The 17,446-nt window shown below is 41.5% G+C and overlaps 2 protein-coding genes across 2 annotated transcripts; both read left to right on the plus strand.

Moving 5' to 3' along the window:
- Positions 1-1,271: 1,271 nt before the first annotated feature.
- ezra (ezrin a) lies at positions 1,272-9,646 on the plus strand (the record flags this gene model as incomplete). Its single annotated transcript, XM_083906181.1, has 14 exons — positions 1,272-1,310; positions 1,520-1,627; positions 3,534-3,617; positions 4,007-4,102; positions 4,335-4,609; positions 5,141-5,224; positions 5,602-5,748; positions 6,204-6,300; positions 6,731-6,894; positions 6,999-7,129; positions 7,666-7,826; positions 8,361-8,453; positions 8,968-9,261; positions 9,354-9,646. 14 exons carry the CDS (start codon positions 1,272-1,274, stop codon positions 9,516-9,518), a joined length of 1,938 nt encoding a protein of 645 aa, XP_083762307.1. The 3' UTR covers positions 9,519-9,646.
- Positions 9,647-11,562: 1,916 nt separating this feature from the next.
- kcnk3b (potassium channel, subfamily K, member 3b) lies at positions 11,563-15,034 on the plus strand (the record flags this gene model as incomplete). The annotated part of the gene is made up of 2 exons (XM_083885864.1): positions 11,563-11,845; positions 14,148-15,034. The coding sequence occupies 2 exons, from the start codon at positions 11,563-11,565 to the stop codon at positions 15,032-15,034; spliced, it is 1,170 nt and encodes a 389-aa protein (XP_083741990.1).
- Positions 15,035-17,446: the final 2,412 nt, after the last annotated feature.

Genomic DNA, 17,446 nt, shown 5'->3' on the forward strand with positions numbered 1-17,446 from the left:
ATAAAAATTAAAGGTCAATTAAATTCAATCTAGTGAAATAAATAATAATGACTAATACAAACAAAATAGATGTTTAATTAACAATAATAATAATTATCATTTGATTATATGAAATGATATTAGCAATATCAATGCAATGTAAAATAATATATCAGGAATACAAACGCATACAACAAAGTATGATAAATATTATCAAATATATATTTGAAGGCATGTTTACTCACTGACCTGATTTCAATAACTTTACATTTCTTTGAAATTGATGTCATTTTTTATACTGATAATAATCATAGTTTATAAAATGTTAGGAAATTGTTTGTTAAATGACATTAATGATGGTTTATTATTGATTTGTTATTTCACTGAGGTTTAGTGATGAGACGTCAAAGATTAGGATCTGGATCATTTGTTTTCAGCCTGCTTTTTATTTTTCTACATTTATCATTAAAGTCTGTAAATGTCAAATGTCTTCAGAGTTGATCTCTTTAGGACTTTCTACACTGTAAAAAAAAATATCACTGTATTAGACCAGTAAACAGCAGACTTTACACATCGTACATTATTATTATTGTTTGTAATATATCTATAATATTTACTATAAAGTGTGCTGCTGACCTCTTGACCTCTCGACGACCACATGCCCCTTGAAAAAGACATTTATCTCTCAGTGGGTTCTGTTTGGTTAAATAAAGGGTCAATAAAACGAGAGTTAAGACGATGTCAAGGTTCGCTCTGTTCACCTCTGAGTTCAGACCATCAAATACAACAAAGCAACATTTGATTTTAGCATTTAAAGGTGTTTTGTGTCTTTGTTTTGAATCCTCTCGGTAAATTGCCACGGGTATAATACACAACTCCTTATATGGACATCCTGGGCTGGTGTTTATCGGTCACTGTGACGTATTTAAAAAAAATTAAAATTCAATCCGATTTGAAAGTGAGGTTGTTTTTCGTACTTTTTGCTCATATATATGCTTGTATGTGCGTGTATGTGCGTGTATATATGTATACATACATACAAACGTGTATATGTGTATATGTATATACATATGTATGTATATATATATATATATATATATATATATATATATATATATTTATGTATGTATATGTATGTGTGTGTATGGTTGGTGAAATATTGGCTGAGAGAAAGTGGTTCTTGGTTCTGAGCGATGGCCGTGCACTCAGCGCCAGGCTGAGCACAGTGTGACTCACTAATGTCGTCTCTTAACAGCCAAGCATAAATAGTGCGTCCAGCACTCTATAACCTTATGTGCTTCGATCAAAGGTCACGGCAGGTGCTGAGACAGGTGATTGTCTTTGGGTGGAGCATCTTTCTGGGGCTCGGGTGGTGGTCCCACTGGAGCCAACGCTGTCATTCCTGTGTGTGTGTGTGTGTGTGTGTGTGTGTGTGTGTGTGTGTGTGTGTGTGATAGTATCCAAGTGGAAACCTCCCACGTTACTGTGTTTGTGAGTTCAAAGGACACACAAGCCCTGCCCTTGAGTGTGTTCCTGCGAGAGCACATCAGCAGCAGCAGCAAGTCGGCCACTGCAGCCTCGGTCAGCCTGGGAATCACTTTCTTCTGCTGGAGCTCGTCCACCGACCACAGCCAACATGCCTAAGACGGTAAGCTGTCCACACTCTTATGGACAACATCATGTGACACTGAAATGTCTCTTCTCCAGGTGTGAGATAAAAGACAAATGTGACGCGTTTAAAGGGTTTCTCTCTTGTGTGCACCGTTTAATCTCTTGTGGAACAAACTCTTCTTCTCTTTGTGAGTGCTTTCCAAGTGGCAAATATCCGTATTTACTCATTAACCAGAGGTAGAGTTTGACCCATGCTGCACATTCCTGGGAGAAGAAGAGCTGCTTCCTGGCTACAGCTCCACTGACTTGCTGCTTGTGTGTGTGTGTTTCGCTCTTGCATTTGTGAAAATAATCACTGGTAACTTCAGAGTCACTGGAACGTTTTATTCAAGCCTCCATTTGATCAAAGAAACTTGTGCTTCAACACAAATGCCCTCAGTGAATGTTAGTGAAGTGGTCAGAAGCATCAAACTGTGTGTGAACTGATAAGAAAGCCATTAAGACTGTTACACTGCATTTACTTTGACTCTCCAAGGTGAAAAAAAACACAGTGGAGAGGTCGTGTTGATGATAAACTAACCTCACTTAACTGAGTTAAACAAGTAGGAGTCATGGTAACATGTGTTGCCTTCATTATTCTGGAATATGTTAAAAATGTGACTTTTGAACCTAAATCTACAAGGATTGAATGGAGCGACCTTGTCGTAATGGATTGCTGCATCCATATATCAATAGTCAATGATTTTGTGAGGAGGTCAACATTTATGAAGTTACCTCACACATGGGATCATTGATGTTCGAAACCTTTGAGAAACTCTGTGGAGGAGGTTTCATTAATGTTATGCCCCAAGTTTCACTGAGTTTATCTTTATGACAGCCGGGGCGTGCTCCAGTGTAACTTCATAAAATGATTGTGTAACTGTCACAGCTCCATCTGGCTTGGGGTCATGCACTTTTTCTCTTTCTCTCATTCATTATCCAAAATAAGCTGAATGAGCCTTTTCTTCTTTTTTTTGTCATGTGGAAGTTAGGAGACGCAAAGAAGTCAGATATTTGTCCCCAAAATAAAAATGGCAACTTCAGGAAGGCTTTTGCCGTTTGAATCCGTGTCGGTGCAACCTTGTGACACTTTGCAAGGGCAGTCCAAAGTCTAATGAGATAGTGAGCAATTATGGTTTATGGACAATCCACCTCACAGCTCCACATTAATGTTATCCAACACACAAATGACTGAACTATTTCTCTATTATTTACCATCCAAAAAGTGGTTTTACATCATGCAATCACTAAAATACACAAGATTTATTCATTTATTTTCACTTTTTTTGTAAAATAAATGTGTAAAAATGTTCATTTGTGGAACTCTTTTTGAACATTGAAACATCATTCGTTTTAAAATAAACTAGATTCAGACACAATAAAAGCATACTGGGGATATCTGAATTGATTTTATCATGTAAATAATTGATTCTGTTCCATTCTAATATTGCTCCACAGCTGTTGAACCAAAACCTTAAACTATGACCATAAACAGGCAGAAAATAACATTGGATCTTTTATAATCATTGTTTATTCAGAGAAAATGCATTCAAAACAACATAATACTACATTAAAAGAACTGCAAATGACAAAAAGCCAACTATAATAAAGAGATATACAGGACAGTCCAGTCTGGTACTTATGAAAAATCAATTAAATGTAAATTACAAATAGAAACTAATGTACATGAATCACAATAATAATACTAGTTGGTTAGTTTAGTATTAGTTAACAGTTGAACTTAGCCTAATCCAAAGAAACAACAGAGAACCGACAAGTATGAGTGGAGTAAAAAAGAAACTTGCACTATCTTCTTGGCCCACCAGAGGGCAGCAACCCACAGTTTGGAAATGAGAAAACAAAAAGAGTTTAAATGTTTGAAATGTTTTTTTTTTGTGTCACAGGTCAACGTTCGCGTCACCACCATGGACGCAGAGCTGGAGTTCTCCTTCCACCCGGCCACCACAGGGAAGCAGCTCTTTGACCAGGTGTCACATTTAATGTCACTCAAAACCTATCAACTTAAAACTTATCAAATCTGAGTGATTATCTTCTTATCATGTTATCTTATTTCTATAGTAATCACCAAGTAATGGGAGGTGTGGTTGGATGAATTTCAACTTTATGATGTAATTATTCATACACTGCTCTCATGTAACATCGTTACACTGATAAACTTTTCTATTAAAGATCATCAAAGAACATCACAGAGACAGCGTTGGAAGAAATCAATAAAAACTTTTTAACGGTCATCTCCATGTTGTTGTGTTTCGTTGCCTTAATTTAAATTTATTCAGATAAATGAAACTGATACTAAAGACAAAATAAAGAGCCATTGTGTGAGGTCATGTCTCTGTTCTTCTGCCACTGCTCAAAGGTTACAAGGACCATCGGACTCCGTGAAGTTTGGTACTTTGGGCTCCATTTCATCGACACCAGAGGACTCACCTCATGGCTCAACTTTGAAAAGAAGGTCCGTGTGGATGCTATGACAATATATATATATATATACATATACACACATTTATAAATATTTATGTATATTTACAGTCATTGCAATATCATCCCATGTCACACACCCCTTACCCAATGTATTCCACTTGACCAGCCCCTGTCCTGTCCTGACTGGACGCTCAGTGGCCCTCGAGGGCATTTGAGTTTGAATTTAGGCCAAAGCTGTCCTGTTTTGTCCCTGCTGTCCTCAGGTGATGTCCCAGGACGTGAAGAAGGAGGTTCCTCTGCAGTTCAAACTGAAGGCCAAGTTTTACCCAGAGGACGTGGCTGAGGAGCTGATCCAGGACATCACCAGGAGACTCTTCTTCCTGCAGGTGAAGGAGGACCTTCTGACCGAGGACATCTACTCTCCTCCTGAGTCTGCCGTGCTTCTCGCCTCCTACGCCGTCCAGGCCAAGTACGGAGAGTACAACAAGTCGGTGCACCACTCGGGTTACCTGTCCAACGAGCGCCTGCTGCCCAAAAGGTGAGTGTGAAACAGTGTGTGTGTGTGTGTGTGTGTACACGACATCTGCCAGAGAGAAACTCCTTGTTTGTGTTCACTTTAATTTGCCAAATGTTACTATATGTGAAGTAACAAACTAAACTAAAGACTGATGGATTTATTTGAACTATTTGAACTTAAACTATTACCATAGTAATATAGGAAATGAGAGGAAAAGATGATGAAGAAGAAGAAAAAATCAGCAGAGTCATAAAAAGGCAGTTGATGTTATTTTTTCTATTTTGTTATTTTTATCATGTTTTTAAAAAAAGCAATGCAAACACATTTTTTTTGTTGGCTTTTTGTTACCTTCCATTCCAATTCCAAGAATTAGAGAAGAGATTCAGCCCAATTGGCCTGATCATGACTCACTTATTAACACATGCGCTGCTACTATTTCCACATCAGTGGAGAGGAAAGTGTGTGATTGAGCTGTGGATGATGATGATGATGATGATGATGTTGTTCACATCGCCTGTTTCCATGTCTGCTGATCGCTCGTCTCTCCCTCAGAGTTCTGGAACAACATAAGCTGTCCAAGGAGGAGTGGGAGGAGAGAATCCTGGGCTGGCACAAGGAGCACGGATCCATGCTCAAGTGAGTAAACGGACAGAATCTCCACACGTGATTATTTATGCACATGTTCTGCTATTGTGACTGCTTTTAAACGTTTGGATTCTACTTCTTTTTTACTGCTTCTAACTAATATAAAACTGCACAACTGCAAATCACGAAACAGCCAAGTTTTCTATTGCTTTTCTGTTTTTGTGATTTTTTCAGTTGTTTTCTGCTTTTGTAGTTTTGTTATTTGCAGTTGTGATTAGTTTGCCTTTGTGTTTTATTATGTATCCATGTGTGTTTTCCTATTTTTGGTGGTGATTTGCACTTCACAGCCACAGACTTTGGACATGCAGATCACAGATCAGTGTCTTGAATGCATGGATGTTGTGTTGAGCTGTGTCTCACCTGCACAGGGAGGAGGCCATGCTGGAGTATCTGAAGATCGCTCAGGACCTGGAGATGTACGGCGTCAACTACTTTGAGATCAAGAACAAGAAAAACACGGACCTGTGGCTGGGAGTCGACGCCCTGGGACTCAACATCTACGGGAAAGACGACAAGTACGTTTCTTTATTTAGGACGTGGTGACACACGGGTGTAGAGAGATTAGGGCAAAAACCTCGGTCACTGACCCCAGTCACTCGCTCAGGTTTTAAATAAATCTGAGGTCGTTCACCTCGTGTAGTTCCCTTGATTCTACTATGAGCTTTCATCTTAAAATAAATAAATAAAACATTTAGCCCATGCCCACATTCACATACCATCTGTTTGATTCTTGAGAAAGTAAATTGTGTTAAAATAACCTTTAAAGACTGAATACATTCTGTTTTTAAAGGATCTTTTAACACTAAATGAGTTGAATTTGATCCTCATTTTCTGACTCGTTTATGTAACTTTAACATTTCTGTGTCATGGACATTAAAAGTATATACGTATATCACGTGATGACACAACAAGGCCACCGTATCAGACAACTCAAAACATGTAAAGATCATCTCTGTTTTCCATCCTCCAGGCTGACTCCAAAGATCGGATTCCCCTGGAGTGAAATTAGAAACATTTCTTTCAGTGAGAAGAAATTTGTCATCAAACCCATTGACAAGAAAGCCCCAGTAAGTTTGTGCATAAATGTTCTGAAATATTACAGCAGAACTTCTTATTTACATTGTTGATTCGTGTGTAATGTCAGAAACATGTCAAATGTCTCATCAAACAAATTCAAATTCAGATTCTGATTCAGAAAACTTTATTTATCCCAGAGGGGAATTCAAGGGCAAAGAGCGGCACATTGTTGATCACATTTTGCTCCTGATTTGTAATCTGATTTGTAAATCAGATTAAGATTAAGAAGTTATCTCTCATCTGTATACAGCATGTGTTCTGCATACATAGATTTGAATCTTGTTAAAATGAAAATTTTCACCATGTTTTATCACTGTTCAGTAGCAAGACCTACGACTCTTCTTCTTCTTCTCAGAACAATGAATGATAATGTTCAACCTTCTTCTTTCGTGATGTCACCTTTCCTTTTTCCTTGGTCAGGATTTTTTATTCTACGCTCCACGGCTGCGAGTCAACAAACGAATCCTCCAGCTGTGCATGGGGAACCACGAGCTGTACATGCGCCGCCGCAAGGCCGACAGCATCGAGGTCCAGCAGATGAAGGCTCAGGCCAAAGAGGAGAGGCAGCAGAAGAAGATGGAGAGGTAGAGGAAAGGTCACTGAGTCACAGGAGAGGGAGCCAGACTGAAGCTCAGGAAGTGACTGAGATGTTCTTCTGTGCGTGCGTGCGTGTGTGTGTGACATTCAGGGATCTGCTGGAGAGTGAGAAGACGAAGAGGGAGCTCATGGAGAAGGAGAAGAAGCAGATGGAGACTGAAAAGCGGGAGATGATGGAGAAGCTTTACCTGTATGAAGAGACGACCAAGAGGACAGAGAGAGGTGAGACATGAGGTGTCCTCAGGACACGAGGTGTCCTCAGGGACCCAGTGCTCTGCATGATGTCTTGTGATCAGCTGGCCATTCAGGTGTGTGAGAAAAACTTCTGAAACATGCAGGGCACTGGGTCCCCAGGACCAGGAGTGAGAAAATCCTGCCTTAAACCTGCCCCACATTAACGACTACAGACACGATGAGCTTTTAATCCTGAGAAAGCACAGATACAGACAGGCAGGACCACACACGTTAAAATCCCACCTGGGTTAGGATTAGGATTACCCTACCGACTGTCACTCAATCAACATTTTCTCTGTAAAGTCTTGAGATGACTGTGTGCGAAAACCCTTGCAGATTAGCAGATTAACAGATTCCTGATACCATGTTCATAACGTCACTTAAATCCCCTTCCACTCACTTTGAACTTCAGCGGGTGGTCTTGACCATGTCCATGAGTTACTGTCATGTGATTGGCTGATGAGATATTTGCAGTGAACAGGCAGTTGAGGTGCATCAGCCTGTTTTAAAACTCTGTCCTGCAGAGCTTCAGGAGCAGCTGGAACGAGCCATAAAGCTGGAAGAAGAGAGGAGGAGGGTGGAGCAGGAGGCTGCCCGGCTGGAGACTGAGAGGATGGAGGCCATTATCGCTAAGGAGGAGCTGGCCAGGCAAGCTGAGGACCAGCTCAAGAGCCAGGAGCATCTGGTGAGTGAGAGAGCGCCGCGCACTCCAATCCTTCACGTGAGAAAACCCCAGTGAAAGAAGGGCGCACAAAACAAGCAAAGCATAAACACACATTATGCGAGACTAAGAGCTGCTTTTCCCTGCTTTCCTGGGATTAAAATCATCTCCTGAGAAAATGATTCAAAACTCTTTCTCACACTTGACCCAAAACAAGACCAACTTTATCTCAGTATATTATACTCAGAGTCAGGTGACTAATTTTACTCTCTGACCTTTGTTTTAAATGATATTGACTACTGATGTATTTTCCTTATATTATGTATCTGTCTCTCTCTTCATATATATGTGTGTGTGTGTGTGTGTGTGTTTGCGTGTGCGTGTGCGTGTGCGTGTGCGTGTGCGTGTGTGTATGTGTGTGCGTGTGCGTGTGCGTGTGCGTGTGTGTGTGTGTGTGTGCGTGCCCATTCATTTAGATATAATATAGAATCATTCATATTTGACCAGGCTCACTTCCTGAGCTTAACTGTCCACGTGGATGTTTTTATCCCTCCTCAGGCGACAGAATTGGCTGAGTACAGCGCCAAGATCTCTCTGCTGGAGGAGGCCAAGAGAGTCCAGGAGGAGGAGGCTGAGATATGGCACAGCAAGGTGAGCTGCAGTCACATGACCTCTCTTCACGTCACACGGATCAACTGCGTTATTGACCAAATTGACCATTTCCATCTTTTGGCCCTTTCATTTTCCTTCACCAGCTGCCTCGAGTTTATTTTTAGACAAATGCAAATGTGACACTGTCGTATTATGTAGTATTTAAAATACACAGATTTCACAGGTCAATGGTTTGAAAGTCACTGTAATGTGGTTTGTGTGAAGTTATGGCCAAAGACGGAGGTTGGTTTTCCCAAAACAAACACATGAATCTTTAGGGCTGCAGACAAACAAGATTTAAAGCCTGAGTTATCTTACATTTATTTATAGTTTTTCTTTCAGTGAAATATGAACCCTTTGAGTCACTGCCTGGATGTTTATTGAATTTGAGTGGAGAAGACAGAGACATTATTCTATATTTAATGTGGACAGACTTTATTGACACTGCTGATCAGATTGTCTAAAGTGAGGCTGTTCTGTGTGCTTTATTGTCCCTGTCAAACTTTAATCCCAGGCCAAGGAAGTGGAGGAGAACCTGCTGAAGACGAGGGAGGAGCTAAACTTTGTCATGACCACCGCAGCCGTGGCCCCCGCAGCCGTGGCCCCCGCACCTGCTCCTCCCGCTTCCTCCTCCTCCTCCTCCTCCTCTTCCTCCTCGGACGGCGAGAGCGACCACGAGCACAGCGAGGAGAACAGCACCTACAGCGCCGAGCTGCAATCGCAGGGCATCAACGACCTCAACCACCAGGAGGAGGAGGAGAGGGTCACTGAGGCCGAGAAGAACCAACGCCTGCAGAGACAGCTCATGGTGAGTTCACAGTCTCTCCCTATGTGTGTGTGTGTGTATATGTATATATACTGTATGTGTGTGTCAATGCCGGAAATGTGTTCCCTCCGCAGGCCTTGAGCTCTGAACTGGCTGATGCCCGTGACGACAACAAGAAGACCAATAACGATCTTCTCCATGCTGAGAACGTCCGAGTCGGCCGGGACAAGTACAAGACGCTGCGTCAGATCCGTCAGGGCAACACCAAGCAGAGGATCGATGAGTTTGAGGCTTTGTAGAAACTTCAGACACTCAAAGATGTCTATCTCTCTCTCTCTCTCTCTCTCTCTCTCTCTCTCCCTGAATTACCTCATCTCTCTGTCCCATTCCTGCATCTTTTCATTTAAAGTGTGATGTAAATGCAGAGAGCCAGAAAAACATGGAGCTGATATTTCTAATCGTAGGTTTTTATCAGTTAAACTTTTCATTCATGTTTTTTTTTCTGTTTAGCCCTCAAACATCTCCAATATTCTGTGTCGTCCATGACTGAAGTAACATCATTATTGTAACCACGTGTAGTGCTGCAACTAATTATTATTTTATCAATGTCAAATGATCTATTGATTTAATTTGTCTGATTAGAAAAGTCATCCTATATTACAAAAAACATTAACACAATAAAATACCGATGAACACCAAATGAAGACATTCCAGAGGCTGAAACAGAGTTGTTTCGTTTTTTGCTTCATAAATGAATACGTTTATGAAGTTAAAGTGATTCATTTTCTGTCAATCAATCGTCGACTGCCCTCAACCTCCAAACCTACTTTATAATTACATTTAAGTTAATTGGCTTTATGATTGATTTCACATGATCAAGTCTTTATATACAGATATATATCTGTTTATTTGAACTTATCTGCCCTATGTGGGATAAATATCATCTAATCTAAAGGAGAACAAGTGTTTTTACTGTATAGTACAAAGAATATTCTAGTTTTCTCAAAGAATAAACCTTTTATTCTAAGGCCTCAAAGGAGCAACACACTGGTGCAGTTTATCCATATAAACTACAATTGTTTGACTATTCTGAAGTAAAACATTCACCATAGGATGCTGAAGATGAGCACATGACTACATATTGTGACAATGATTGAAATTCCCCATGTGTCTTAATCTGATTACAGATTATCTATGGTGATTATTCTTGTACTGTATTTAAAACGGTGCCTTGAAGATCTCCACGGGCATCGATGACTGAAACCATTACTCAAGTTAAGGCAATGTCTCGTTTAGACTTTGTGCTCTTGATATCAGATTATTATGTTAACATTGGCTTATAACTGACAGTGGTTATAAGGTAAGAGAACTTCACTGACGACATCAATCCTCAGAATAATCTGATTCAGATCTTACTGAAGGTTTATTGAATGGTCAAAGTGTTTTACCTAATAACACATTTAAAAATTAATAAAATAGAGCCTTGTGGAGAAAAGTCCTGTCTTGACGACTATGACTGAACACAGTAATCACACATATCATAAAGTGAAATTCAAAAAGGTAAGTTTAAAGAATTGAAAGTGTAGCGTACACAGTAAACTGTTGTCCTAAATGTTAGGAGATTGCTGCAGTGAGAGTAATGGGATTATTGGGCTGTTTTAACAGGAGCTGTCAAATGTTTACTCAGTGACTGGATGGCCTTGTCTTTAGGTTGCTAGACAACTTGTGAAGCCAGGAGTGCTCGTCTGTTTAAAGAGCCACTGGGTAAATATTTTATCTGCCAATGAACACATGAATCGTGCGCAAGGTTGTATTTGCTGGGGTTAGCAGCCCTGAACCTTCCGGGTGTTCTTCTTCACGACTCACGAGACCCCTTTGTTTTGGCCTCAGGGGAGAAGAGGGAGGGGGAGGATGATGATGATGATGATGATGATGAGTGCGTGTCTGCGCTAAAAGGTGAGCGCTGGATTTGAGCCATTATATACTCCAGGACTGTGGGATTGCCCATTGAGCGCGCGCGTCTCTCTCTCTCTCTCTCTCTCTCTCTCTCTGTCTCTCTCTCTCTCTGTGTTGTGTGTGTGTTGTGTGTGCGTGTGTGTTCAGCAGGATCTAAATATACGCTGGTGACAAATAATCCAAATACAGTAGCAACCCAACTGTGATGTGTGGGTGGTGCTGAAGAGAACAGCTCCAGCTCCAAAGTCCCGCTCTGTTGGATCTGGAGTCGTCAGAAGGAGAAGGACGCGCGCACCGCACTCCTGCGCACCCGCACACCCGCACACCTCCAGGACTCCAGGACTTTTTTATTTTATTTTCTGTTTTCCATCGATTGTCTTGATGATCATGAAGAGACAAAACGCCAGGACTCTCGCGCTCATCATCAGCATCCTCACCTACCTGGTGGTCGGAGCCGCCGTCTTCGAGACCCTGGAGTCCAAACAGGAGAAAAGTCACAAGAGGAAGCTCGACGCCAGGAAGTACGAGCTCATGCGCAAATATAACTTGACCAAAGCGAACTTCGAGGAGCTGGAGCTCGTGGTCCTGCAGCTCAAACCCCACAAGGCAGGAGTGCAGTGGAAATTCTCTGGCTCCTTTTACTTCGCCATCACTGTGATCACGACAATCGGTGAGCTGAGTACAGTTGTTATTACTATTACTATTATTATTAATCCACATTAAAAACTCATTCCAACAACCACACACTCACACGCACACGCACACGCGCGCGCGCACACACACACACACACACACACACAGTTACAAGCAGAGATGTTTACCTTTGAACTGTCACCACAGAGGGAATCACAGAATGTTATAGCAGACAAAAGGAAGTCTTAAAAACTAAACTTGTTTTTTGTATTAATATTATTTCTTGAGAATAAAGTCGTAATATTATGAGAATAAAGTCAAAATTATTCAGGCATCAGGACTTTGAAAATACTGTGAAACATTATTATTACTATTATTATTGTTGTTATTGTTATTAATAACAATAATATTAATCATCATCATCATCATACATTTTATTAAATAATTATTAAAAAAAAAAAAAAAATTCTCCTAATATTTTGACTTTTATTTTCCAAAGATTACGTTTTTTTCCTCTTCACTTTGGGGCCACATACATAAAAACTGTTGTTATTATTAGGATTGATTTTCATTGATTTTCATTTAACCAGGTAAAACCAATCAGATAGTAAAACCCTGGCCAACAAAGGCAGCAGCAGCAGCAGCACGGCTGCTCATTTGCATTTTGGTGCCCAAGCGAGACTGGAATTCAGTTTATTGTTGGCCACCATAAACTCGGTTTATTCAGTTTCAGTTTTGTTGACGCCCCTCCAGTAGATGCCGCTGGAGGCAACCACCTATTGAACAAGGCCTATGCCTCGGGTCTATAGGTTAGGGCTAAGAGACTCAAGATACACAGATATACATAACACGTCATGTGTTTGAAAGATTTTTCAGTTTTAGATAATCAAGAAGGAGGCGTGTATTTAAATGCCCTTTTCTTCCTAGAGTCTTCAGTACAGACCGCTGGGATGGAAGACAGTAACACTGCCTTAGTGTAGAAGATCTGTGGGTTAGGGTTCATTAGAGCATCCAACACCAACATAAACAGCGATGTGTCAGCACTTTAAAATGAGTGAAACAGTCAATGAACGCTCATCAGTGCAGTGCCTAAACACATGCACAGCGTGTATATTCGTATATTCATAAAGCAGCATAAAGAGAAGTAGATTGCATCAGAGTGCATCAGAGTTCACTTCCCTTCCAGGGCTTTTAGCAAAACTACCATTTAAATTCAAGAAAAGAATGCAAGATATTAAGATTAGAAATTCATTATTAATGTCACATACATCGGGAAAAACTGGATTCCTTTATTTATTTATTTAATTATCCTTAATTTATTGGATTAAGGACGGTCACATCAGATAGTCCAGAGCCAAAACAATCAAAGCTCCAGGGCTTTCTTTTTTGTTTGAAAATAATAAAAAATAAAATATATAAAACTCAAATGTCAAATGTCACTACACACACACTACGTGTGTGTGTGTGTGTGTGTGTGTGTGTGTGTGTGTGTGTGTGTGTGTGTGTGTGTGTGTGTGTGTGTGTGTGTGTGTGTGTGTGTGTGTGTGTGTGTGGTTACAAGTTCTCTTCAGGCTAATTCAGGCTGAGAAAGTGACGCCTCTCTGGTTTATTTACAACATCCCAGCTGACAACAATGTGGGAGTTAGTTACTAATGCCCTATAATGAAGCTGAATACTGGGGTTCACTGTTGAAACAATGCACTTTTATTATTTATTTCATGATTTAGCAGCACAGAGACAGTAAATGTATTCATCCGTAGTCTTAGAGGTGACCAGAAAAACAGATTAGAAAGGTTGAATTACAGGCCTTTACAATGTTACTCAAGTGTGAAAAACAGAATTAAACTAAAGCAGAAAAAGACGAGAAGATAATCATGCAGCATATTCTTTAAATTAGCTGTAAATAAATGGTATGTGTCCAGTCTTATAGGTGTTTGGATAGAGAAAATGGATACGACGAGGCCTGGGGGGAGAACATGAACCAGGAAACTCCCAAGAAACCAGCAGCAACATGTAAAACAGAGAGTCTGAGATGTCTGTAATCTGTCTGTGAGTTCACTGGACGTCCACTGCAACTGAGATCATCCCATCTCTTAAACTGGAACTTCCTGTGCACCACAAAGTAGACACACAAAGGTCATGTGATCAAGCAGACACACCTGCAGAAGGTGATGCATGATAATGACACTGAATTAAAAATCCTGCCACTTCTGTCACACCTTTCATTTTGAATTGGTAAACGAATCATTTTTCATTGATGTATGTTTTTGAAAACATAAATCTGAACTGAAAGTGTCTTTGGAATCGCTGAAATAACGCCACGTGTGCTGTCCCTCCAGGTTACGGCCATGCAGCGCCCAGCACCGACTCAGGGAAAGTTTTCTGCATGTTCTACGCTCTGCTGGGGATCCCCCTCACCCTGGTCATGTTCCAGAGCCTGGGCGAGCGGATCAACACGTTTGTCAGATACCTTCTACACCAAGCTAAGAAGTGCCTGGGAATGCGCGAGACTGAGGTCTCCATGGCAAACATGGTGACGGTAGGCTTCTTCTCCTGCATGAGCACTCTGTGCGTGGGGGCCATGGCGTTCTCTCAGTGCGAGGGCTGGAGCTTCCTGCACGCGTTCTACTACTGCTTCATCACGCTCACCACCATTGGCTTTGGAGACTACGTGGCTCTGCAGAGAGACGACGCTCTGCAGAACGACCCGCGCTACGTGGCCTTCTGCTTCGTTTACATCCTGATGGGCCTGACTGTGATCGGAGCGTTCCTCAACCTCGTGGTGCTTCGCTTCCTCACCATGAACAGCGAGGACGAGCGGCGCGACGCCAAAGAGAAGGCCTTGATGACCGTAACCAAATCCAGAGGGGAGGTGGCTCGTCTCATACCCGTCTCCGCCTCTACGTCCTCCACTCCTGTAGCAGACAACACCAGAAAGGCTAAGGATTTCAAAGGTGTCTACACTGAGGTGCTTCATTTCCAGACGATCTGCTCGTGCCTGTGGTACAGCAGCAAAGAGAAGCTCCAGGGCTCCGCCATCATCCCACAGGAGCTGACCTTCTCTGATGCCCACATGCAGCAGAACAGCAACTGCCCTCACTACATGGAGCCTGTATCGTCAGGCTGTGTCTGCAGTCCACGTCAGTGCACCAGCATCAACTCCATAACAACAGGCCTACACTTTCTCTCTCCTTTCAGGGTGTTTCAGAGACGCAGCTCCGTCTAACAGCCGTGGAAACACACGGCAGTGTTCACAAGTGGACTTTGTCTTTGTGGTGCTATCATCCCAGCAACAGTAGGAGCCATAGATGAGAGGACGGAGCACATGCAGTAAACTGTGCTTTAGAGTGGAGCTTTGTGAAGCTGATGATGCGATGAAGACGCAAATACGTCATGTGACGTGTTTGCAAGTGCTGCAGGGGACCAGGAAACTGAGCACATAACCAAGAAACTGAGCACATAACCAGAGGCAGTTCCAGTTTTATGTTAATTAAGTCACAAGTTCATTTAGGTTTTATGTTGTTTTTCCCCATCATTGAGTTCACTCTTCTGTTCTGGCCTTACATAAACTGCCTTACATTTATTTATTTGAATTGATTTGTCAGAACTGTACTGCTGATACATAACTCAGAACTTCACATGACTCACATGTGTGGTTGCCCCCGTTATTGTGATTCTTCAGTGCTCTGTGTTTGTCAGAACAGAGAACACATGCTCTGTTATGTAACATCGCAAGTGGACAAAGTGACAAACTGCAGCAGTGATGTACAGTCATCACAAGTCCATTCTCACCAGCACAAAAACAATGCAGCAAAGCAGCAGCCTGATCCTTTCTGCTGGGTTACTTTAGATCTGTTAAAGCTGCAGTGCGTAACCTGATGATTGGCGGTTGTTCTCGGTGTAACGGTTTGGTCTTTGTGAACAGAAACAATAACTGTGTTTACATGGACACAAGTCATCGCAATAAAAGCCTGATCAAAAATCAACTCTGATCCCGCGCAGCTCGTTCAGCCTGGTATATCCGCGTGAACGTGACGCGAAAGAATAATGAACATGAAAATGAGACGGACGGTGGACAGCGAGGGGACGAGCAGACACAGGAAGTGGAAGTGAAGATTCTTCTTCTTCTGCAGAATTAGACTCCTCACACTCCTCGTATCACAAAAGTCCAAGAAACAATGGTCACAGGGGAGTGAAGATTTTCTCCACCCGTCCCGTACCTTTAGCCATGGGTTAGGGTTGGTTGGTTCCACCAATATTTGTTTGATGTGTCCTTCGTCTGAAAACAGGCTCTGTCAAGCAATACTACTACCAGACCTTTACAGCATATACGTTTCTGGCATAAACCCTGACTGTGTCAGGACCAGTCGTCCTCATGGAGACCAAAACCTGGTCCAATGACTGTGTAGTCTAGTTCTCAGCGACTATTTATTCCTATATTTAAAAAATATGGTGCTGTATTTTACAAAGACTGTGTGCACACTCTGGTTTCCAATAATCCAGGCCGACTGTTCTGCTGTCAGCCAACGATGCAGAGAAGTTCCACAGTCGCTGTCTGAGCAAGTTACCAAGAGCGTTGAGCCACCAATTATAGAATTTAGCGGAGGCTGAGCACAGAGGGATGCAGCAGTGCTCCACTTTGGTCTCCTAACCACGCTTACATTTAAACGCCCTTCTCAACTTCTAAAACACAAGGTTTTCAATATTGGATTTAAGTTTGAAGTTGAGTGGAGGGAAAGGGGCTGTAAGTGATTCGCTGCTTATTTCTGAGGAACAGGTTAAGTTAGGATAGGACTGAGATTTGAATTGTGGTTCGGGTGTATGTGTCTGTGTGTGATAGAAGTTACACACCAGAGCTTTAGAAATAATTTCATAAATCAATCAAATGAGTCTTAAATATCAAAGTTCATGTTGAGTTTTTCGAGGCAGAGAGGCAGGTTTTCTGTGTTTGGACAAAGCTCAATGAGTCACAGAAAGAAAACTGTGTGATTGATGGAAAAGTAAAAATTAAAATTGTTTTTCTGAGCCCATTTTGGTGTTTGGTGTTGTTTCAGTGGAGATCTTGGTCCCTGATGTTTCAGCTTCATTGATAGCAACTACTACACACTTAAATGATTCCGGACTCGATTAAATACGTAACGAAGGAGGAATAGAAAAGAGAAAAAGACCATTTTAAGTGTTTTAAATCACACAATGGAATTACGATTTAAGTCGAAGATTTAAATGACTCAGTGTTGATTACACGTACACATTTCTAACCCTTTGGGTTGTATATTTTAAATATATACTTAATGTGCTTAGATTAAAAATGTAAACATTTCAGTTTACGTCACATGATTCTGCCCCCGCCGTTTTGTTTGTGAGAAAATCCTGCTGAATGTATAGAAAAGCCTTTATGGCACAGATGGTTTCCCCTTAGGAATCCTGACTGAGCTCCAGTTCCGGACAACGTACAGCAGGTTCTTCACAGTCACCAGCAAACGTACGGCGGTGCGTCATCGCATCGTCGTCGGTTTGTGGCAGTATATAATAATATAAATGACAAAGTACAAATATGTGAATGTTGTACTTTATACTAAGGTATGAAGAAGGTGTGAACACACTTAAGCTGGAGTGCTGTGTACCTAATAAAGTGGCA

This window comes from Microchirus variegatus (assembly GCF_963457635.1).
Source record: "Microchirus variegatus genome assembly, chromosome: 2".
In the NCBI taxonomy this organism is placed as follows: domain Eukaryota; kingdom Metazoa; phylum Chordata; class Actinopteri; order Pleuronectiformes; family Soleidae; genus Microchirus; species Microchirus variegatus.